This window comes from Pristiophorus japonicus, chromosome 8 (genome assembly GCF_044704955.1).
Source record: "Pristiophorus japonicus isolate sPriJap1 chromosome 8, sPriJap1.hap1, whole genome shotgun sequence".
In the NCBI taxonomy this organism is placed as follows: Eukaryota; Metazoa; Chordata; class Chondrichthyes; family Pristiophoridae; genus Pristiophorus; species Pristiophorus japonicus.
The window spans coordinates 19704108-19728502 of NC_091984.1; the positions used below are offsets into that span (position 1 = coordinate 19704108).

General features: G+C 46.1%; 1 protein-coding gene across 1 annotated transcript in view; it reads right to left on the minus strand.

Annotated features, from left to right (window-relative positions):
- LOC139269110 (calcium-activated chloride channel regulator 1-like) overlaps window positions 1-24056 on the minus strand; it is a 129744-nt gene extending 105688 nt beyond the window's left edge. The window contains exons 1-3 of the mRNA XM_070888214.1: window positions 23895-24056; window positions 23548-23691; window positions 21533-21683 (exon numbers count right to left, since the gene is read on the minus strand). Of these exons, the coding sequence (XP_070744315.1) occupies window positions 21533-21683; window positions 23548-23691; window positions 23895-24056 (457 nt within the window). The remainder of the gene's footprint in view (window positions 1-21532; window positions 21684-23547; window positions 23692-23894) is intronic.
- Window positions 24057-24395: the final 339 nt, after the last annotated feature.

The window sequence follows — 24395 nt, forward strand, 5'->3', positions numbered from 1 at the left end:
ACTATAATTCACCAAGGGTAGGCACATGGGTGTTTGACAACATGTAATGTTGTTAAGTTTCCTTTTTTTATAATGCCACATAAAATTTATTGAATAGCACCACTTTCACGTCTTTCCCATTAATCCATCCTGAGTGGCAACTCGCCCTTTCACTTGTTTGATGACGATCGGCGATTCATGGCGGGACCCATTGGGCAGATGTGCAATGTGTATGGGTGATTGAAGGACTGTTTAGAGAAAGGGGCCGCTCGCCGCTCCATGCCGCCTGGAGGCCCCGACCTGCGTGAGAACACCAGCGGCAGGTCGGGGCCATAAAAGGAATGGCGAGCGGCCTTCGGAGCAGCGTGGAGGCCTCGGGAGCGGTGTGGAGGCCCCGGGAGCGGCGTGGAGGCCCCGGGAGCAGTGTGGAGGCCTCGGGAGCAGTGTGGAGGCCTCGGGAGCAGTGTGGAGGCCCCGGGAGCAGTGTGGAGGCCCCGGGAGCAGTGTGGAGGCCCCGGGAGCAGTGTGGAGGCCCCGGGAGCAGTGTGGAGGCCCCGGGAGCAGTGTGGAGGCCCCGGGAGCAGTGTGGAGGCCCCGGGAGCAGTGTGGAGGCCCCGGGAGCAGTGTGGAGGCATGCTACTTCAGGGAGCAGCGCGAGCTGGTGCAGGAGGGTGACGGCAGCGAAGAGTGACGTCAGCAAGGTCCAGGTCAGTGATTGGAGCGTGGGCAGGTACAGCAGGAGCGGCGAGGTCAGGGCGAAGGAGCAGTGAGAGATTGTAGAGGGACGTGATCGGGGCCCAGGAGAGGCGTGAGTTCGGGGCCCAGGAGAGCGAGGGCTCAGAGGCAACCCACACTGCGATATGTGTGCGCAGTAGGTCCATGCAGCAGAACAGGTCTCCAGTCGTCTTGGTTATCCCTTGCCACTGGACCAAGACTGAGCTCTGTCAAGCCCGTGTGGTGGCTGGTGTGCAAAGACCACCACACATTAACAAAATCCACGCACAGGCATCTTCCACCCTTCAGGATGCAGTTCAGGACCTGGAATCTTAGGTCCTTCCTTAAAACACCTGTGAACTCATCTTTTTTTAGCGTGGAAGCAAGTCATCCTCGTTTCGAGGGACTGCCTATGGTGATGATGATGATGATAGCAAGGGGGGGTTGTGGGGGCAGGTCGTTGGTGCTGGTGGTGGGAGCGGGCCGCAGGATTTAATTTCTTACGTTTCACACTAGGTGAACCTTCAGGATATGAGGAAATCCCTGGCATCTCGAGCAGCAAGGTAAGCGGCTGACTCCTCCTCCACCTCCTCCTCCTCCTCCTCTTCCTGCTCCTCCTGCTCTATGTTCTCCTCATCTAAAGATGAGTGCAGCGCCCTTCGTCCTGCTCCAGCTGCAATCCTGGCCACTGTGCAATGTTGTGCAGGGTGCAGCACACCACTCTCATTCTGGACACCCTCGCTGGTGCCTCCACACCTATCCAGGCACCTAAAGTGCCTCTTCAACAATCCAATGGCTTGCTCGGTGAAACACCTAGTAATCATGTGGCTTTAGTTGCAGCGCTCCTGTGCCTCACTTGGTGGGGGTTCCTCACAGGTGTCACGAGCCAAGTTTGAAGGAGCTAATTCTTGCCTCCTATTAGCCACCCCTTAAGTCTGCTTCCTGGAACAAAAGGGCCTGGAATGTCAGACTGCCACTGTAGCAAGGCATCAAGACATCTCCCAGGTAATTTGGCGCACATCTGCATGAACCCCTTCTAGTGCGTGCACACCAGCTGCACTTTGTTGGAATAAAATCCCTTGCGGGTGATAAAAACTCCTGGTTGCTGTGGGGGTCTTCGGATTTCCACGTGTGTGCAGTCGATGGCACCCTGTGCATGTGGGAAGCCAGCCTGAGAGGCAAATTTGAGTGCCCGCTTATTCTGGCTATTGTCGTCACGGAGAAGTTGACTGGGAAACAACCCATCTGTGACCTGTCGTATATATTGATGGACAGCCGACTGAGAGACCCTCGACATATCTCTGGTGGCGCATTGGAAGGAGCCAGAGGCAAAGAAATTGAGGGCAGTGGTCACTTTTACAGCAGTGGGCAATACATGGCCAGCAGGCCCAGCTGGGAGCAGCTCTTTTGCAGATGTCGGCAGCCACCTGCCAATAGATTTAGGAAGCTCAGCCTCTGCGGTTACACCCACATATGGGGATAGCGCCTCCTGCAACCTCAGCACCTCTATTGTTCTCTGCTGTTCTGCACCTCTATCCTGTGCACCTCTATCCTAAGAACATAAGAACATAAGAAATAGGAACAGGAGTAGGCCATACAGCCCCTCAAGCCTGCTCCGCCATTCAATAAGATCATGGCTGATCTGATCATGGACTCAGCTCCACTTCCCCGCCCGCTCCCCATAACCCCTTATCGTTTAAGAAACTGTCTATTTCTGTCTTAAATTTATTCAATGTCCCAGCTTCTACAGCTCTCTGAGGCAGCGAATTCCACGATTTACAACCCTCTGAGAGAAGAAATTTCTCCTCAGCTCTGTTTTAAATGGGCGGCCCCTTATTCTAAGATCATGCCCTCTAGTTCTAGTCTCCCCCATCAGTGGAAACATCCTCTCTGCATCCACCTTGTCAAGCCCCCTCATAATCTTATACGTTTCGATAAGATCACCTCTCATTCTTCTGAATTCCAATGAGTAGAGGCCCAACCTACTCAACCTTTCCTCATAAGTCAACCTCCTCATCCCCGGAATCAACCTAGTGAACCTTCTCTGAACTGCCTCCAAAGCAAGTATATCTTTTCGTAAATATGGAAACCAAAACTGCACGCAGTATTCCAGGTGTGGCCTCACCAATACCTTATATAGCTGTAGCAAGACTTCCCTGCTTTTATACTCCATCCCCTTTGCAATAAAGGCCAAGATTCCATTGGCCTTCCTGATCACTTGCTGTACCTGCATAATATCCTTTTGTGTTTCATGCACAAGTACCCCCAGGTCCCACTGTACTGCAGCACTTTGCAATCTTTCTCCATTGCTCTTTGATTTTTTTTCTGTCAAAGTGCATGACCTTGCACTTTCCAACATTATAATCCATCTGCCAAGTTTTTGCCTACTCACTTAACCTGTCTATGTCCTTTTGCAGATTTTTTTGTGTCCTCCTCACACATTGCTTTTCCTCCCATGTTTGTATCGTCAGCAAACTTGGCTATGTTATACTCAGTCACTTCTTCCAAGTTGATAATATAGATTGTAAATAGTTGGGGTCCCAGCACTGATCCCTGCGGCACCCCACTAGTTACTGATTGCCAACCTGAGAATGAACCATTTATCCCAACTCTCTGATCTCTGTTAGTTCGCTAATCCTCTATCCATGCTAATATATAACCCCCAACCCCGTGAATATTTATCTTGTGTATAACCTTTTATGTGACACCTTGTTAAATGCCTTCTGGAAGTCCAAATACACCACATCCACTGATTCCCTTTTATCCACCCTGTTTGTTACCTCCTCAAAGAACTCCAGCAAATTTGTCAAACATGACTTCCCCTTCATAAAACCATGCTGACTCTGCCTGACCGAATTTTGCTTTTCCAAATGTCCTGCTACTGCTTCTTTAATAATAGACTCCAACATTTTCCCAACCACAGATGTTAGGCAAACTGGTTTATAGTTTCCTGCTTTTTGTCTGCCTCCTTTTTTAAATAGGGGCGTTACATTTGTAGTTTTCCAATCTGCTGGGACCTCCCCAGAATCCAGGGAATTTTGGTAAATTACAACCAATGCATCCCAAATCCCTGCCGCTACTTCTCTTAAGACCCTAGGATGCAAGCCATCCGTCCAGGGGATTTATCTGCCTTTATTCCCATTATCTTACTGAGTACCACATCCTTAGTGATTGTGATTGTGTTATGTTCCTCCCCCTCTATACCCCCTAGACTATCCACTGTTGGAATATTGTTAGTGTCCTCTACCGTAAAGACTGATTACAAAATATTTATTCAGAGTTTAGAAACATAGAAACATAGAAACATAGAAAATAGGTGCAGGAGTAGGCCATTCGGCCCTTCTAGCCTGCACCGCCATTCAATGAGTTCATGGCTGAACATGCAACTTCAGTACCCCACTCCTGCTTTCTCACCATACCCCTTCATTCCCCTAGTAGTAAGGACTTCATCGAACTCCTTTTTGAATATATTTAGTGAATTGGCCTCAACAACTTTCTGTGGTAGAGAATTCCACAGGTTCACCACTCTCTGGGTGAAGAAATTCCTCCTCATCTCGGTCCTAAATGGCTTCCCCCTTATCCTTAGACTGTGTCCCCTGGTTCTGGACTTCCCCAACATTGGGAACATTCTTCCTGCATCTAACCTGTCTAACCCCGTCAGAATTTTAAACGTTTCTATGAGGTCCCCTCTCATTCTTCTGAACTCCAGTGAATACAAGCCCAGTTGATCCAGTCTTTCTTGATAGGTCAGTCCCGCCATCCCGGGAATCAGTCTGGTGAACCTTCGCTGCACTCCCTCAATAGCAAGAATGTCCTTCCTCAGGTTAGGAGACCAAAACTGTACACAATACTCCAGGTGTGGCCTCACCAAGGCCCTGTACAATTGTAGCAACACCTCCCTGCCCTTGTACTCAAATCCCCTCGCTATGAAGGCCAACATGCCATTTGCTTTCTTAACCGCCTGCTGTATCTGCATGCCAACCTTCAATGACTGATGTACCATGACACCCAGGTCTCTTTGCACCTGCCCTTTTCCTAATCTGTCACCATTCAGATAATAGTCTGTCTCTCTGTTTTTACCACCAAAGTGGATAACCTCACATTTATCCACATTATACTTCATCTGCCATGCATTTGCCCACTCACCTAACCTATCCAAGTCGCTCTGCAGCCTCATAGAATCCTCCTTGCAGCTCACACTGCCACCCAACTTAGTGTCATCCGCAAATTTGGAGATACTACATTTAATCCCCTCGTCTAAATCATTAATGTACAGTGTAAACAGCTGGGGCCCCAGCACAGAACCTTGCGGTACCCCACTAGTCACTGCCTGCCATTCTGAAAAGTCCCCATTTACTCCTACTCTTTGCTTCCTGTCTGACAACCAGTTCTCAATCCATGTCAGCACACTACCCCCAATCCCATGTGCTTTAACTTTGCACATTAATCTCTTGTGTGGGACCTTGTCGAAAGCCTTCTGAAAGTCCAAATATACCACATCAACTGGTTCTCCCTTGTCCACTCTACTGGAAACATCCTCAAAAAATTCCAGAAGATTTGTCAAGCATGATTTCCCTTTCACAAATCCATGCTGACTTGGACCTATCATATTACCTCTTTCCAAATGCACTGCGATGATATCCTTAATAATTGATTCCATCATTTTACCCACTACCGATGTCAGGCTGACCGGTCTGTAATTCCCTGTTTTCTCTCTCCCTCCTTTTTTAAAAAGTGGGGTTACATTGGCTACCGTCCACTCCATAGGAACTGATCCAGAGTCAATGGAATGTTGGAAAATGACTGTCAATGCATCCACTATTTCCAAGGCCACCTCCTTAAGTACTCTGGGATGCAGTCCATCAGGCCCTGGGGATTTATCGGCCTTCAATCCCATCAATTTCCCCAACACAATTTCCCGACTAATAAGGATTTCCCTCAGTTCCTCCTCCTTACTAGACCCTCCGACCCCTTTTATATCCGGAAGGTTGTTTGTGTCCTCCTCAGTGAATACCGAACCAAAGTACTTGTTCAATTGGTCCGCCATTTCTTTGTTCCCCGTTATGACTTCCCCTGATTCTGACTGCAGGGGACCTATGTTTGTCTTTACTAACCTTTTTCTCTTTACATATCTATAGAAACTTTTGCAATCCGTCTTAATGTTCCCTGCAAGCTTCTTCTCGTACTCCATTTTCCCTGCCCTAATCAAACCCTTTGTCCTCCTCTGCTGAGTTCTAAATTTCTCCCTGTCCCCGGGTTCTCTGCTATTTCTGGCCAATTTGTATGCCACTTCCTTGGCTTTAATGCTATCCCTGATTTCCCTTGATAGCCACGGTTGAGCCACCTTCCCTTTTTTATTTTTACGACAGACAGGAATGTACAATTGTTGTAGTTCATCCATGCGGTCTCTAAATGTCTGCCATTGCCCATCCACAGTCAACCCCTTCAGTATCATTCGCCAATCTATCCTAGCCAATTCACACCTCATACCTTCAAAGTTACCCTTCTTTAAGTTCTGGACCATGGTCTCTGAATTAACTGTTTCATTCTCCATCCTAATGCAGAATTCCACCATATTATGGTCACTCTTCCCCAAGGGGCCTCGCACAACGAGATTGCTAATTAATCCTCTCTCATTACACAACACCCAGTCTAAGATGGCCTCCCCCCTAGATGGTTCCTCGACATATTGGTCTAAAAAACCATCCCTTATGCACTCCAGGAAATCCTCCTCTACCGTATTGCTTCCAGTTTGGTTAACCCAATCTATGTGCATATTAAAGTCACCCATTATAACTGCTGCACCTTTATTGCACGCACCCCTAATTTCATGTTTGATGCCCTCCCCAACATCACTACTACTGTTTGGAGGTCTGTACACAACTCCCACTAACGTTTTTTGTCCTTTGGTATTCTGCAGCTCTACCCATATAGATTCCACATCATCCAAGCTAATGTCCTTCCGAACTATTGCCTTAATTTGCTCCTTAACCAGCAATGCTACCCCACCTCCTTTTCCTTTTATTCTATCTTTCCTGAATGTTGAATACCCCTGGATGTTGAGTTCCCAGCCCTGATCATCCTGGAGCCACGTCTCCGCAATCCCAATCACATCATATTTGTTAACATCTATTTGCAGTTAATTCATCCACTTTATTGCGGATACTCCTTGCATTAAGACACAAAGCCTTCAGGCTTGTTCTTTTAACACCCTTTGTCCTTTTAGAATTTTGCTGTACAGTGGCCCTTTTTGTTCTTTGCCTTGGGTTTCTCTGCCCTCCAATTTTCCTCATCTCCTTTCTGTCTTTTGCTTTTGCCTCCTTTTTGTTTCCCTCTGTCTCCCTGCATTGGTTCCCATCCCTGCCATCTCTATGTTCCCCGGTCTCATCCTCTAAGGGACTAACATTTAATTTAGCCACCCTTTTCCTTTTTATATACCTATAGAAACTCTTGCTATCTATTTTTATATTTTGTGCTAGTTTACTTTCATAGTCTATCTTCCCTTTCTTAATCATTTTTTTAGTCGTTCTTTGCTGGCTTTTAAAAATTTCCCAGTCTTCTGTCCTCCCACTAGTTTTGGCCACTTTGTAAGCCCTTGTTTTTAATTGAATACCGTCCTTTATTTCTTTAGTTAGCCATGGATGGCTATCTTCACTCTTACACCACTGGAATATATTTTTCTTGAGAGTTGTGAAATATCTCCTTAAATATACACCAGTGTTCCTCAACCGTCCTACACTTTAATCTATTTTCCCAGTCCACTGTACCCAACTCTGCTCTCACACCTGCATAGTCTCCTTTATTTAAGCTTAGTACGCTGGTTAGAGATCCAACTTTCTCACCCTCCATCTGAACTTTAAATTCAATCATGCTATGATCACTCATTCCGAGGGGATCCTTCACTAGGAGATTGTTTATTAATCCTGTCTCATTACACAGGACCAGATCTAAGATAGCCTGCCCCCTGGTTGGTTCCATTACATACTGCTCAAGGAACCTGTCCCTTACACACTCTCTGAACTCCTCCTCAAGGCTACGCTGACCAATTTGATTTGTTCAATCAATATGGAGTTTAAAATCACCCATGATTATTGCTGTACCCTTTTTACAAACCCCCACTATTTCCTGGTTTATGCTCCGACCAACAGAGTTGCTACTGTTAGGGGGCCTATAGACTGCACCCACCGGTGACTTTTTCCCCTTATTGTTCCTTATCTCCACCCAAACTGTTTCAACACCCTTATCATTTGCGCCAATATCATATCGTTTCTTACTATTGCAGTGATTCTATTGTTTATCAATAGAGCTACCCCACCTCCTTTTGCTTTCTGTCTGTCCTTCCGGATTGTCAAGTACCCCTGCATATTTAATTCCCAGTCCTGGTCACCTTGCAACCTGTAATGGCTATCAGATCATACACATTTGTCTCAATTTGTGCCATCAACTCATCTATTTTGTTACAAATGCTACGTGCATTTAGACAAAGTGCCTATAAGTTTGTTTTTTTACCCTTTTTTCCTGCTTGCATCCTCTCTCCTTCAAACTCATTTTCTTTATTTTTTCTTTCTAATTCCAGCTTTACTCCCCTCCCTATTGAATCTATTTTCAAGTTCGCATACCCCTGCCAAGCTAGTTTAAATCCTCCCCAACAGCACTAGCAAACCCCCACCCCCCCGCCCGCGAGGATATCGGTCTCAGCTCTGTTGAGGTGCAACCTGTTCGGCTTGTACAGGTCCCACCTCCCCCGGAAGTGCTCCCAATTCCTTGGGAAACTAAAGTCCTCCCGCCTGCACCATCTCTCCAGCTATGTATTCATCTGCTCTATCCTCCTACTTCTGTACTCACTAGCGCGTGGCACTGGGAATAATCTGGAGATTACTACCTTTGAGGTCCCAGATCCTGTGCACCTCTATCCTGTGGAACCCTATCCTGTGCACCTCTATCCTGTGTACCTCTCCCCTGTACACCTCCCTCCTGTGAACCTCCCTCCTGTGAACCTTGTAATATATATAGCTCCACCTAGTGGACTACTGTGGCATTACAGCCATTGCTATTTACAACAATAAAGAGGGAACAAGTCACGTGACTGGCTTCCTGAAGTTATTAGCCATCTTAAAGCCTGTGTGTGTTTATGAATTTGTACCGAAAACATAACATTGGAGACAAGGATGAGATAATCGGATAACCTAGCTGAAATGTTTGTTGGTGGATGATTCAGCCAACCAACAGAAACACTTTGAGGGCTTCTCTGTTTTGATTAACGGCTAAAAATCCAAGGTAAGCTACAAGCACACTTGGCTGAATGGCCAGAGTCCAGATGGCCGCGCCTATGGGAATAATACGGCGCTTGGCAAAGTTTCAATGTGACCGTGAAAGTTTTGGAGCATATGTGGAGTGGCTAGAAATGTTTATCATTGCAAATAATATTCAGGTGGCTTTGGAAAGAAATCGGGCTATTTTCTTAACTGAAGCAGACCCAGAGGTGTAGGAAACCCTGAAAAATGTGCTTGTGCCTGTCAAGCCAAAAGACACATCAGATAAGCAGATTCTAACGAAGTAAGAACAACACTACAGTCCTGAGCCCTTGGAAATTGCTGAAAATTATCGTTTCGGAATACGAGATCAGTTAACCGACAAAAGTATCAGTGAGTACATTGTAGCATTATAAAAGCTATCTATTCACTGTAATTTCAGAAACTGTCAGGTCAGAGCACTGTGTGACCGCTTTGTTTATGAGATGAAAAATTGTGCAATCAGAAGAAAGTTATTGACAACTCCTAACTTGACTTTTGTTTTAGCTTGTCAGACAGCTACATCAATGGACACGGCCGACCAATATTTCCGAGAATTCCTCACCATTTCCAGTCGTCAGACAACCGAGCTGAATTGCCCGCAGGTTAAAAGTAAAAGGCAGTTGGGCCCCAAGGTCTCAGCAACTGGCCAAGGTAACAGAGCATTGACGTCCTGCTATCGGTGCCTGGGACAACACATTGCTCAAAGTTATCCCTATGTGAAGGCAGAGTGTTTCTTCTGCAGGAAAATTGGGCATCTTGTGAAGTCATGCCGACTGAAGGGTAAACCAGCTTTCAAAGCTATGAGTAGAAATCCCCAGAGACTAGATAACATGGAAGAAAAACAACAGGACGAGGAGGTTTTAGAGCTACACATCATCAGGAGCATGAGGGTATCTAACAGCGATTCGAAAAGTATCATCATCCACATAGATGTTGCAGGAACCAAGATACCCATGGAAATCAACATTGGTGCATCCGTGAGTGTAGTACCGGAATCGCTATACCTCGACAAATTGTGTGATTTCCCATTGGAGAAATCCAAAATAGAGCTGCGAGGCTTCTCGGGAGAGAACAATCCTGTGGTAGGTCGTATCACCGTACCGGTGAAATACAAGGATCAATTTCAGAGCTTGCCTCTATTAGTAGTGGCAGAAGACAAGCCTGCCTTACTAGGAAGAAATTGATTGGGATCACTGAAGCTGGATTGGTGTGAGATTTTTCGTGATGAAATGAGATTTGCATCAAAGAATGATGTCATCAAGAAATATCCGAATGTGTTCTGCGAAACAGGCAGGGCGATTCTAGGCTTCAAGGCAAGTGTCAGGGTACAGAAGGACGCTAGACCAATTTAATTTAAACCACGTCTCGTACCATATGCACTCAAGCAGAAAGTTGAGCAAAAGCTCAAAAGACTAGAGATTGAGACCATTATCTCTAAGATAGAAATATAGAAACATAGAAAATAGGTGCAGGAGTAGGCCATTCGGCCCTTCGAGCCTGCACCACCATTCAATAAGATCATGGCTGATCATCACCTCAGTACCCCTTTCCTGATTTCTCTGCATACCCGTTGATCCCTTTAGCCATAAGGGCCATATCTAACTCCCTCTTGAATATATCCAATGAGCTGGCATCAACAACTCTCTGCGGTAGGGAATTCCACAGGTTAACAACTCTCTGAGTGAAGAAGTTTCTCCTCAGCTCAGTCCTAAATGGCTTACCCCTTATTCTTAGACTATGTCCCCTGGTTCTGGACTTCCCCAACATCGGGAACATTCTTCCTGAATCTAACTTGTCCAGTCACGTCAGAATTTTATATGTTTCTATGAGATCCCCTCTCATCCTTCTAAACTCCAGTGAATACAGGCCCAGTTGATCTAGTCTCTCCTCATATGTCAGTCCTGCCATCCCGGGAATCAGTCTGGTGAACCTTCGCTGCACTCCCTCAATAGCAAGAATGTCCTTCCTCAGATTAGGAGACCAAACCTGAACAGAATATTCCAGGTGAGGCCTGACTAAGGCCCTGTACAACTGCAGTAAGACCTCCCTGCTCCTATACTCAAATCCCCTAGCTATGAAGGCCAACATACTATTTGCCTTCTTCACCGCCTGCTGTACCTGCATGTCAACTTTCAATGACTGATGTACCATGACACCCAGGTCTCGTTGCACCTCCCTTTTTCCTAATCTGCCGCCATTCAGATAATATTCTGCCTTCGTCTTTTTGCCACCAAAGTGGATAACCTCACAGATCTATGTAATTGGGCTACACCCATTATTGTTGTACCTAAGTCAGATGGTATGGTAAGGTGGTGTGGTGATTATAAAGTAACCGTAAACCAGGTTCTTGAGGGTAATCTCCCCAATACATTGCCAAATGTAGAAGATTTGTTCACAACACTGACAGGTGGTCAGATCTTCTCAAAGTTGGATCTTATGAATGCCTATTTACAACATGAACTAGATGAGGAGTCCAAGTCATGCTTGATTATAAATACTCATCTAGGTCTATATCAATTTAGTAGGCTGCCATTTGGAGCGTCTTCCACCCCTGTCATTTTCCAAGGGGTGATGAACCAGATTTTGCAAGGTATTGAAGGGGTAGTATGTTATTTGGATGACATACTAATTTCAGCACCAAACAGGCAAATTCATAATAACATGTTGAATGAAGTCCTCAAACGGTTAGAGAAGCACAGAGTACGAGTGGCTGCTCGCAAGTGTGAGTTATTTCAAAACTCAGTGGAGTACTTAGGGTACAGAGTAGACAAAGATGGTTTACTTCCAACCAAGGAAAAGCTAGATGCAATCAGAAATGCATCCACTCCCAAGAATGTCACTGAGCTTCGATCATTTTTGGGTCTTTTAAGCTATTATGGGAGGTTCCTACCAAATTTGGCTACAGTATTACATCCACTGAATGAACTACTGAGAAAACAAGTCCATTGGAAGTGATCAGAAGAATGCGACACAGCATTCAAGGAGTGTAAAAGCCAATTGGTGGAGAGCATCATGTTAGTTCACGATGACGTATCTGAAACGATCAAGCTAGCATGTGATACCCCTCCATATGGAGTTGGGGCAGTAATCTCTCATGTACTACATAGTGGGGAGGAGAGACCAATTGCTTTTGCTTCACGCACTCTCAGTGCCTGTGAGCGTAATTATGCGCAAATTGAAAGGGAAGCTTTGGCATTGATTTTTGTGGTCAAGGTGTTCCACAAATACTTGTATGGTCATAAGTTTACTATCGTTACGGACCATAAGCCCCTGACAGCAATCCTCCATCCAAAGTCCCCAGTTCCAACATTAGCTGCAGCCCGAATGCAGAGATGGGCTTTGATTTTGTCAGCATATATTTATGATATTGAATACAGACGATCAGCTGATCACAGTAATGCTGATGCTACGTTTAGATTGCCTTCCCCAACACAAGTTACAACCGTTCATACATTGATGAACTGCCAGTCACAGCTGAAGAGATTGGTAGAGCAACCAAACGTGACCCAGTTATGTCAAAGGTATATGATTACATCACAAATGGCTGGCCAAACCAGGTAACAGGCAAAGATATTCATCCGCTCTTCATTGGTAGGAATGAATTATCAGTCGATAAAGATTATATCATATGGGGTGCAAGAGCGGTTCTATCAAATAAGTTCAGGTCCAAATTATTAGGAGACCTTCATGACCAGCACCTGGGAATGTGCTTGACCAAGAGTTTTGTGTGCAATTACTTATGACAGCCAAGTCTAGATAGAGTACATCGTCAGTCAGTGTACGACATGTCAATCGGTAAGCAAGAAACCACCATCAGTACCATTACAGCCATGGAAATTGCCTCCTAGTGTATGGCAAATGTTACATGTAGATTTTGCTGAGCTAGAAAGAAAACAATTGCTCATTGTGATTGATAGCCATTTGAAGTGGTTAGATGTGTTTCCGATGCAGAAAATAACAATAAGTAAAACACTAGACAATTTGTGAAGGTTGTTTTCTCCATATGGTCCCGCAAAAGAAATTGTGTCTGAAAATGGGCCACAATTTTGTTCAGAAGAATTTGCAAAGTTCATGAGCAGAAATGGTGTGAAACATACCAAAGTTCCATTGTACCACCCTGTTTTAAATGTTGCAGCAGAGCGCATAGTACAAATTGTAAAACGTGCCCGCATCAAGCAAATTTTGGATCCAAATCCAAAGAAACGGCAATTGTCATTGGACTACAATCTAATAAATTTTCTAACTACTTATCGTAATACTCCTCATACAACTACTGGTAAAACACTAGCAGAGTTGTTTTTCAAATGGCAGCCACAAACCAAGTTCTCGTTGTTAAAACCAAACTGAGCACAGTCAGTAGAAGAGAAACAATTAAGATAGAAAGAGAATCATGATAGAGGTAGAGTAAAAGACAGAAGTATGAAATTGAATTAGAAGGTTAGAGTGAAGAACCACCACCATAAATGATTAAAATGGTTACCAGGAAGAGTGGTGACTATGGGCTCAATTTTGGCCGAGCCCGGTTTTCAACGTACTTAGCCGAGTTGCGCCACTTAAGTACGTCCGGAGATGCTCTGGAAACAAATGTTCCAACTTTGGTCGCCGTCTGGCCTCTTTACTGCAGCCGCGCAGCGTGGCCAGTCGACTCGGGGGGTGGGGTCTGCGTTCTGCGCTGGAAAATGTGCCGGGACTTCTGCACGTGCGCAGTGGAGAATATTGATGTCCGCACATGCGCAGTAGCATTGCGAGATGGCAATCAGCCATTACAGATCGGGCACTGTTCTGAAAACAATAGCCACCTCCTCCCATGAGGAAGGTTATTGAGGCACAGCACTGAACAGAGACAGATAAAGACTTTTAATAAGGAGAGGTCAGATGAAATGAGTTTTGTCTTTACCCAGCAATTCTTCCGCTGCCAAATGACATCAAGGTAAAATACATTATACAGCGTTGATAATAAGGAACCTCTATAAGTTTTACCTGATATTTTATTACTATAAGAAATAAATTATTTTCTGGAACTAAGAAACCTTTTGTTCTAAAAGTAATATGACAGGAATCTTGGGAGATTTAAAATTCAAATGCAATCTCGGAGTAATTACAAGCCAGGCCCAAGAATAAAAGATTTATGCTATATAAAAGAGGCTTTGTATACCAAAAGCTCACTGCTCGTAATGAAACTATATCGTGCAGCATGACCTTTATGAGATTAAAGAACTTTAAGGATGGGGACTGGATGGTGCAGTGAATTAAGGCACTGTCCTTTCACTTCATGAGCTTAGTTTCAATCCAGCCCAGGCCGATGGGTTGACAGTGCCCTCTCTCCTTGTCAGCTATTATAAGAAATGAACCCGGGTACCTGAGCATGAGTTCACTGCACAAAACCGTCGACAATTCAGCACAAATCAGTAACCACACTAGTTCATAGTTCTGAGTAAAGGGAGCTTTTTATATTATATTTAATTTTGCTAATCCTCATTTGGCAGTGCTTTTTTCTGACACTGGATGCCCAAAATGTAGAAGTTGTTTTCCCTTTCCCAGCACCAAACAGAAAGTTTTACAACAAAACAAAATCAGCTGGAAAAGCAGCACATTGTTTTCTGGAATTTAGGATGAAGATTCCAAGCAATAAATAAGGTGGATTTTAATGATAACATTTTGAAGGCTTGATACTGCCCCGATGCTGGCCAGTTCGATCGCTCCTGCCCCTAGCCCAGACCGAATGGCCTCCTATACTGGTCCGCTATCTTCCCGGGCTGGGTGCAGAAAGGTGAATTGCAATTTGAAAATGAAGGTAGGACTTTAATTTTTTATTTCTTCTTATTTTAATTGTGCGAAGGAAGGATGATTTTGCAAGTCTATTCCCTAAGTTTGGTTGGTTCAGCTCCAGGTCCTCTCCTCTTCCTGTCCCTATATCAGGCCAGTTGGCCTCCGATGTACCGATTTCCTTTAACTCTCCGCAAAGATTTTCCCAAGTGGACACATACGCCGGCCTAAGTAGAAATGAAATAACTATTAGCTGGCCAAAGTTGCCTAAATGGCCAGAACTGGCCTAGGTGGCTGGTAACGCCCCCTTTTGAGAAAAATAAACTAACCTAAAAAAAACGTAACTAAGTGAATTACGCTGCTGCAAATTGATTGGAGAAACTCGGGATTTTTAAGTTAGGCCATAAAAAACAACCTACTCCAAAAAAAAACGGAGCAACTCCTGGCCAAAATTGAGCCCAATATGTGGTCCTCGCACATATTTGGTCAAGACTTTTGATCATGGACAGGTTAGATTTGTTCACATTGATCATATTTTAACTAGACGTGGATGGAGTTGAAGGTTGGAATGATCTGATTATTTCTGACTCATCAGATAGTTTTGATTCAAGTAAAGTACCAGTAGCAAATTCTACATCAAATGTACTGGAACCAAGTCCAAGAGAAAGTCAGAATTTAAGTCTGAGTCTGAGTCAGGCAGACAAACATTCTGATGTTAGAGAGAGTTCAAATGTAAATCAAAGGCATCCCTTGGAGGAAAACTTTTCTCAGGATCAGCCTAGAATGAGTCTAAGTTCGACACCATGTTTGGAAGGTTCTGTTCTAGAGCGAAGGTATCCTCTTCGAAACAGAAAACAAGTGGTTAAATTTGATTTGTAAATATGGCAAAATAAGTCCATATCTTTTGTTATGTATAACCATGCACGTTATGTATGATGATTGTTTGTTATAATAACTCTTCATTAAGGAGGGAGAAGTGTAATATATATATAAGCTCCACCTAGTGGACTACTGTGGCATTGCAGCCATTGCTGTTTACAACAATAAAGACGGAACAAGTCATGTGACTGGCTTCCTGAAGTTATCAGCCATCTTAAAGCCTGTGTGTGTTTGTGAGTGTGTACTGAAAACATAACACATCTCTCCCCTGTGTTCCTCTCTCCTCCGCACCTCCCTCCTGTACACCTCCCTCCTGTGAACCTCGCTCCTGTGCACCTCCCTCCTGTGCACCTCCCTCCTGTGCACCTCTCCCCTGTGCACCTCTCTCTCCTGTGAACCTCGCTCCTGTGTTCCTCGCTCCTGTGCATCTCCCTTCTGCACCTCTCCCCTGTGCATTTCTCCCCTGTGTACCTCTCCCCTGTGCACCTCCCTCTCCTGTGAACCTCGCTCCTGTGTTCTTCGCTCCTGTGCATCTCCCTTCTGCACCTCTCTCCTGTGCACCTCTCCCCTGTGTTCCTCTCTCCTCCGCACCTCCCCCCTGTGCACCTCCCTCCTGTGTTCTTCCCTCCTGTGTACCTCCCCCCTGTGCACCTCTCCCCTGTGCACCTCTCCCCTGTGCACCTCTCTCCTGTGCACCTCCCTCCTGTGCACCTCTCTCCTGTGCACCTCCCTCCTCTGCACCTCTCCCCTGTGCACCTCTCTCCTGTGCACCTCTCCCCTGTGCACCTCCCTCCTGTGTTCTTCCCTCCTGTGCACCTCCCTCCTCTGCACCTCTCCCCTGTGAACCTCTCCCCTGTGCACCTCCCTCCTGTGTTCTTCCCTCCTGTGCACCTCCCTCCTCTGCACCTCTCCCCTGTGAACCTCTCCCCTGTGCACCTCTCTCCTGTGCACCTCCCTCCTGTGCACCTCCCTCCTGTGCACCTCTCTCCTGTGCACCTCTCTCCTCTGCACCTCTCCCCTGTGCACCTCCTACTGTGTACCTCCCCCCTGTGCACCTCTCCCCTGTGCACCTCCCTCCTGTGCACCTCTCTCCTGTGCACCTCTCTCCTCTGCACCTCTCCCCTGTGCACCTCCTACTGTGTACCTCCCCCCTGTGCACCTCTCCCCTGTGCACCTCTCTCCTGTGCACCTCTCTCCTGTGCACCTCCCTCCTGTGCACCTCCCTCCTGTGCACCTCCCTCCTGTGCACCTCTCTCCTGTGCACCTCTCTCCTCTGCACCTCTCCCCTGTGCACCTCCTACTGTGTACCTCCCCCCTGTGCACCTCTCCCCTGTGCACCTCCCTCCTGTGCACCTCTCTCCTGTGCACCTCTCTCCTCTGCACCTCTCCCCTGTGAACCTCTCCCCTGTGCACCTCTGTCCTGTGCACCTCTCCCCTGTGCACCTCCTACTGTGTACCTCCCCCCTGTGCACCTCTCCCCTGTGCACCTCTCTCCTCTGCACCTCTCCCCTGTGCACCTCCTACTGTGCACCTCCCCCCTGTGTACCTCCCCCCTGTGCACCTCCCCCCTGTGTACCTCCCCCCTGTGCACCTCCCCCCTGTGTACCTCCCCCCTGTGCACCTCCCTCCTGTGCACCTCTCTCCTGTGCACCTCCCTCCTGTGAACCTCTCCCCTGTGCACCTCTCCCATGTGCACCTCTCTCCTGTGAACCTCTCTCCTGTGCACCTCTCTCCTGTGAACCTCTCCCCTGTGAACCTCTCCCATGTGCACCTCCCTCCTGTGCACCTCCCTCCTGTGAACCTCTCCCCTGTGCACCTCTCTCCTGTGCACCTCTCTCCTGTGAACCTCTCCCATGTGCACCTCTCTCCTGTGCACCTCTCTCCTGTGAACCTCTCCCATGTGCACCTCTCTCCTGTGCACCTCCCTCCTGTGCACCTCCCTCCTGTGAACCTCTCCCCTGTGAACCTCTCCCCTGTGCACCTCTCTCCTGTGCACCTCTCTCCTGTGAACCTCTCCCATGTGCACCTCTCTCCTGTGCACCTCCCTCCTGTGCACCTCCCTCCTGTGAACCTCTCTCCTCTGCACCTCTCTCCTCTGCACCTCTCCCCTGTGAACCTCTCCCCTGTGCACCTCTTACTGTGCACCTCTCCCCTGTGAACCTTTCCCCTGTGCACCTCCTACTGTGCACCTCTCCCCTGTGCACCTCTCCCCTGTGCACCTCCCACTGTGAACATCTCCCCTGTGAACCTCTCCCCTGTGAACCTCTCCCCTGTGAACCTCTCTCTTGTGCACCTCCCACTGTGCACCTCTCCCCTGTGCACCTCTCCCCTGTGCACCTCCCACTGTGAACCTCTCCCCTGTGAACCTCTCCCCTGTGAACCTCTCCCCTGTGAACCTCTCTCTTGTGCACCTCCCACTGTGAACCTCTCCCCTGTACACCTCCCTCCTGTGCACCTCTTCCCTGTGCACCTCTCCCCTGTGCACCTCTCCCCTGTGCACCTCCCTCCTGTGCACCTCTCTCCTGTGCACCTCTCCCCTGTGAACCTCTCCCCTGTGCACCTCCTACTGTGCACCTCTCCCCTGTGCACCTCTCCCCTGTGCACCTCCCACTGTGAACCTCTCCCCTGTGAACCTCTCCCCTGTGAACCTCTCCCCTGTGAACCTCTCTCTTGTGCACCTCCCACTGTGAACCTCTCCCCTGTACACCTCTCCCCTGTGCACCTCTCCCCTGTGCACCTCTCTCCTGTGCACCTCTCCCCTGTGCACCTCTCCCCTGTGCACCTCTCCCCTGTGCACCTCCCTCCTGTGCACCTCTCTCCTGTGCACCTCTCCCCTGTGAACCTCTCCCCTGTGAACCTCTCCCCTGTGCACCTCCCTCCTGTGCACCTCTCCCCTGTGCACCTCTTCCCTGTGAACCTCTCCCTTGTACACTTGCTGATCCCACCACACCACATCGCCGCTGCCATGGATGGAGATTGACTTCCTTTACCGATGTAATCTCAAAGACATCCATTCTGGCTGATGTCCATTTGAAAGCCTCCAAACTTTTGCACGACACCAGTTGCAGGAAATGAGTTGGAGTTACCTACAGTTCTCAGAAGGCGTCTGTTGCTGAAGATGAACTTTAAAGAACAATAACTTCTCAAAAACCCCTATGTTGGCAAGAACTATCTGCTAAATATTTGCCAGAGGGAACTGGCCAAGCAGTTGCAAGTTTAGGCAATTTGAAGTTTAAAGGACCACCGTGACGTGCACCTCAGTCTCACCTCTTTTTCACTGGCAAGTTCCCTGAGCCCGGAAAACTTGTGCTGGAGGTGTTAAATTCAAAAGGATATTTAAATCAACTGAAAATCCCCTCATTTTCCTGTAATTATGCTGTAAAATGATGCGCTATTGATCGCCCCGACACCGGCGAGCAGGTCATTCGCGTGTTGACAGTTAAACCTGCATTCGCCACATTCAAGCCGCATTCTATTTTCACTTCCTGTTCTCGGGTGTTAAAATTCCCCCACAGAAAACCAGGAAATTATAGTCCTGATAGTTTAATATCTTTTGTGAAAAGTTTCTTAAACGATACGGGGATAAGGGGTTACGGGGAGCGGACAGGGAAGTGGAACTGAGTCCATGATCGGATCAGCCATGATTTTATTGAATGGCACAGCAGGCTCGAGGGATCGTATGGCCTACTCCTGTTCCTATTTCTTATGTTCTTATGTTCTTATTGGAATCTATAATTTAAGGACAAAGCGACTGAGCACTTAGAGAAATTTGAGCTGTTTACAGTGAGCCAACATGGATTTATAAAGGGTAGGTCATGTCTAATGAAATTAATTGAACTTTTTAATGAAGTAAGGAAGCAACAACAACAACTTGCATTTAAATAGAACATTTAACATGTCCCAAGTCCCTTCACATGAGTCTATCGCACAAAATTTGACATCAAGCCACATAAGGAGATATTGGGACAGGTGACCAAATCCTTGGTGAAAGAGGTAGGTTTTAAGGAGCATCTTAAAGGAGGTGAGAGAGGTAGAGAGGTGGAAAGGTTTGGGGCGGGGATTCCAGAGTTGAGACCTTAGGCAGCTGAAGGCACGGCCGCCAATGGTGGAGCAATTACAATCAGGGATGCATAAGAGGCCAGAACTGGAGGAGCACAGAGATCTTGGAGGGTTGTAGGACTGGAGGGGGTTACAGAGATGGGGAGGGGTGAGGACCTGGAGGGATTTGAAAACAAGAATGAAAATTTTAAAATCGAGCTGATGCCGAATTGGGAGCCAATGTACGTCAGTGAACACAGGGATGATGGGTGAACGGGACTTGGTGCAAGTTAGGCTGACCAGGAGAGCATTTGAATAGTCAAGACTAGAGGTAACAAAGTCATGGATGAGGGTTTCAGCAGCAGATAAGCCAATGCAAGGGGCAGAGACAGATGTTGTTACCGAGGTGGAAGTAGGCAGTCTTGGTGATGGAGAAGATATGGGATCGGAAGCTCGTTTCAGCGTTAAATAGGATGCGAATAGTCTGTTTCGGCCTCAGACAGTAACCAGGGATGGAATCAGTGGCGAGGGAACAGAGTTCATGGCGAGGACCAAAGTCAATGACTTTAGTCTTACCAATATTTAGTTGGAGGAACTTGTTGCTCATCCAGTACCGAGTGATAATCAGTCAGTATTAGACAGGGGAATGTCTATGGATGTAGTTTATATGGACTTCCCAAAGACATTCAATAAGGTTCCACATAAGAAACTGTTAGCTAAAGTTAAAGCTTATGGAATTGAAGGCAAATTATTGATCTGGATGGGAGATTGGTTAGGCGGTAGAAGACAGAGAGTAGGGATAATAGGTATGTACTCGAATTGGAAGGAAGGGACTAGTGGTGTTCCACAAGGATCTGTGCTGGGACCTCAACTATTCACTATATTTATTAATGACTTAGATGACACAATAGAGAGCCATATTTCCAGGTTTGCTGATGACACAAAGATAGTTGCCATGGTAAATAGTGTAGATGGGAGCATAAAGTTACAAAGAGATATTGATAGACTGAGTGGGCAAAACTGTGGCTTTCACTGCAGGTAAATGTGAGGTCATTTATTTTGGACCAAAAAAGGTAGATCCAAGTACTTTTTAAATGGTGAAAGGCTGGGATGTCCAAAGAGATTTAGGGGTCCATGAATACAGACCACGAAAATGTAGTGGTCAGGTACAAAAAACAATCAAAATGGCTAATGAAATGTTTGCCTTTATAACTAGAGCATTAGAATATAAAGGGGAGGGTTTTGCTACCTTGATGCAAAGCTCTGGTTAGACCACATCTGGAGCACCGTTCTGGGTATCGCACCTTAGGATATATTGGCCTTGGAAGGAATGCAATGCAGATTCAACAGAATGTTACCAGGGCACCAAGGGGTAAATTATGAGGAGAGTTTACATAAACTAGGCTTGTATTCCCTTGAATATAAAAGGTTAATGGGTGATTTGATTGAGATTTTTAAGGAATTGATAAGATAGATAGAGAGAAACTTTTTCCGCTGTTGGGGTGGGAGGGAGGCGGGATTAGGACAAGGGGACATAACCTTAAAGTGAGACTTCGGCCATTTAGGAGAGAATTTTGATCACAATGCTTCACACAAAATGTGGTAGAAGTGTGGAAAAAAGCAAAAGATGTTAGCTCAATTAATTTTAAATCTGAGGTCTATAGATTTTTGCTGGACAAGCATTTTAAGGGATAGGAAGCCAAGGTGGGTAAATTGAGTTAGAATACAGATCAGTCACGATCTTATTAAATGAAGGTACATACTTGAAGAACTGAATGGCTTACTCCTGTTCCTGTGTTCCTACATAATTCAATTCTCAAAACACATGCTACATTGGTGTTAAAGTACTTAAATTAATTTACCTTGTGAGCCATAACATGTGGTCAGTCGGTTATTTAGTATAAAGTTCGGGGTGAAGTGAATATACCGCCCCTTCTCACCACATCCGCCATACTGCAAGGTGTACGGGTCATCTCCATACTTACGGTATGGTTCAGCAATGATCACATCTGCCTATGAAGAGACAATTGCATGTTTCCACATGAAAATCACTGCAACACACACACGCACACACACACACCAACACAAACACACACGCACAAACACACAAACACACACACGCACAAACACACATCATACATGCACAAACACACACCACACACGCACAAACACATAAACACACACCACACACGCACACACACACTCACACCACATACACACACGCACTCACGCAAACACACACACACACACACACCACACATGCACAAACACACAAACACACAAACACACACATGCACAAACACACACCACACACGCACAAACACACACCACACACGCACACACACACACACACGTGCACTCACATAAACACACAAATTACAAAAGGAGTGAACTGCCTTCAGCAGAAATGTAAATACTGGTGCAGTACTTGGGGTAGAATTTCTGTGGGGATTCTCCATACCTACTGCCATAACTTTGTCCTGTATTGTCCAATTGTAAACATTCTAATTACAACTGTGTTCATTATAGAATAACAGCAACAATAGTGTTAAAGTCCCTTGTGTGCTCAAAGCTGGCTGGATATGATTCATAATCTGAGTACTATGTACAGGAGTGCCTGGTGGCCTGGACCAGTCCAGGGTCAATCTAAATTGTTTTGGCCCCTCCTCCCCCCTCAAGGCTACCTGACTTTGGCTCCCCGCTCCAGAGGTGCCACATCCCAACTTCTCAATAGTCCTGGATCTTTGGACAGGCCCATCCCTTTGTACTCCTGGACACAAGTATCCTATTCATAATGCCCCAGGGACCCAGTAGTTCATTCCCCATTGCTCAGAGTCCTTCTCCATGTTCCCTGATGTAAGACCCCCCCTCCCAGATCCTAATATCCTTTTCTCAGTGTTCTAAGATCCTGTGATAAACCCCATCTATTGCTCCTAGAATTTGCTCCCATGATTCCAATGCTTCCCAACCCCATGAGCTCCATTCTCATTGCTCCCAGACACAGAACACTCCTAGAGCTACTGGAACCGAGACTCCTTGCCCAGTAATAGATCCTGGTATCTCCCACAGTCAATGCTGCCAGAGCCTGACACCTACTCCCAGTGCGGCCAGACTTCAAGACATCACCTGGAACCCCCTCACCTCCTCACTGCTGCCAAACACCTTATACCTTCCTTCCACCAAATACCAACAGATTGTAAGATTCGCACCATAACATTCCATCCCCTAATGCCATCAAACTGCAGGTTCGCCCTTTACAGTCCTGCAGTCCTGCCAGACCCTAGAACTATCTCCCAATGCTACTAAAACACAACCATCCCTACAACTGCTCGGGAATGCCACAACCCTGTCCCCAGTATTGCTGAACCTGTGTATACTCAGCTTTCAGATAGTTGAGCTAAAAATCTAATACACAGCTAAAGAAATACAATAATATTCTAAGCCACTGAGTTACGGTCTTCATGAAAAAATAGACAGGGTTGTGGAACTCAATCCCCAAAGCACCAGTAATAATTCTGAACTACATTGTAATAAAAACAGAATTGATCTTATTCTGACACCAGTGACTCTGACAAAATAATTGTTCATTACAAAGTATCATTTGCACTTTTGTCATCAATCAGGGTACTCCCTACCTCGTCGTGGGAAAGCTGTTAAGTAATAGATAACTAAGTAAGTAATAAATCATCTTTAGGGTAAAGTAGACATTTAAGAAAATCTTTAGAAAGTGTCACATTTCGCCAGGAATTTCCTCGGAGTTTCTCCTGCTGTACCTTTGGCAGAAATTTGGCACAAAAAAACCACTTACAACTGTAAATGGGGTTTCAGGAAAAGTTACAGCGGCTGAACAGGAGAAGCTTCACCTCTCAGTTCTTACCTTCTCATAGGATTGCACAGTTGATCTCTGAACCAGGCTAGAATTAATTTCCCAATTAGGAGGCAGCAGGATTTTTACCTCTGAAAAATAAACTTGCTGTTTGGTAGCTCGGTGCAGGTAGGAGGAGGCTTCCGTCACCATCTCCTGAAAACAACCACAGGTTTAAAATCAATACCTTGCTGCATTTTAATCAAATGCTGAGGGGAAAGAGGATACAACATATTCCTTTAACTCTCCCTCCTAGCACCAAATCCTAAATTCAAAACAATAAAATACAACATAAAGAACGTACAATGCCACAAAGTAACAGCTATTAGCTCTCTTCGGACACCACATCAGTACCTCACCTTAATGTTGTCAATAAGATTGTCATTATATTGGATTGCAGGGTTAATAGCAATAACTATGTCTGTATATCCATTATTCACCAACTTTACTCCGGAACAGTTTATAATACAAGCACACAGAAGACAGCCGAACAATAAGCCAAAGGTTTTTTGGAGCACCATTGTTGTACCGAGGCTTTGATCTTCTGAGCAGAGCTTCACTGCTGCCTGTCGTTTAGCACAGTTGCCAGTGACTCCCACATCCCGAGAATGAATTTAAAAGAATTAATGGTGGGTGGTACTTATACTAAGAAAAGGGTGTGAAATAGGGCCAGAGGTTCCAGTCTGTTCCAAATGCTCAGTTTGCCAAGCTTAAAATGACCGTGAGTTGGATCAGGGTTAGAGCTGAAACTACCAGATCTGCAAGAAAACACGAGTCCATTCCTGGATTCAATCCTACGAAAAGACCAAAGGAGGCTCTTCATTGAGGGACAAATTGAGTCAAACGGAGTCAACTTAATT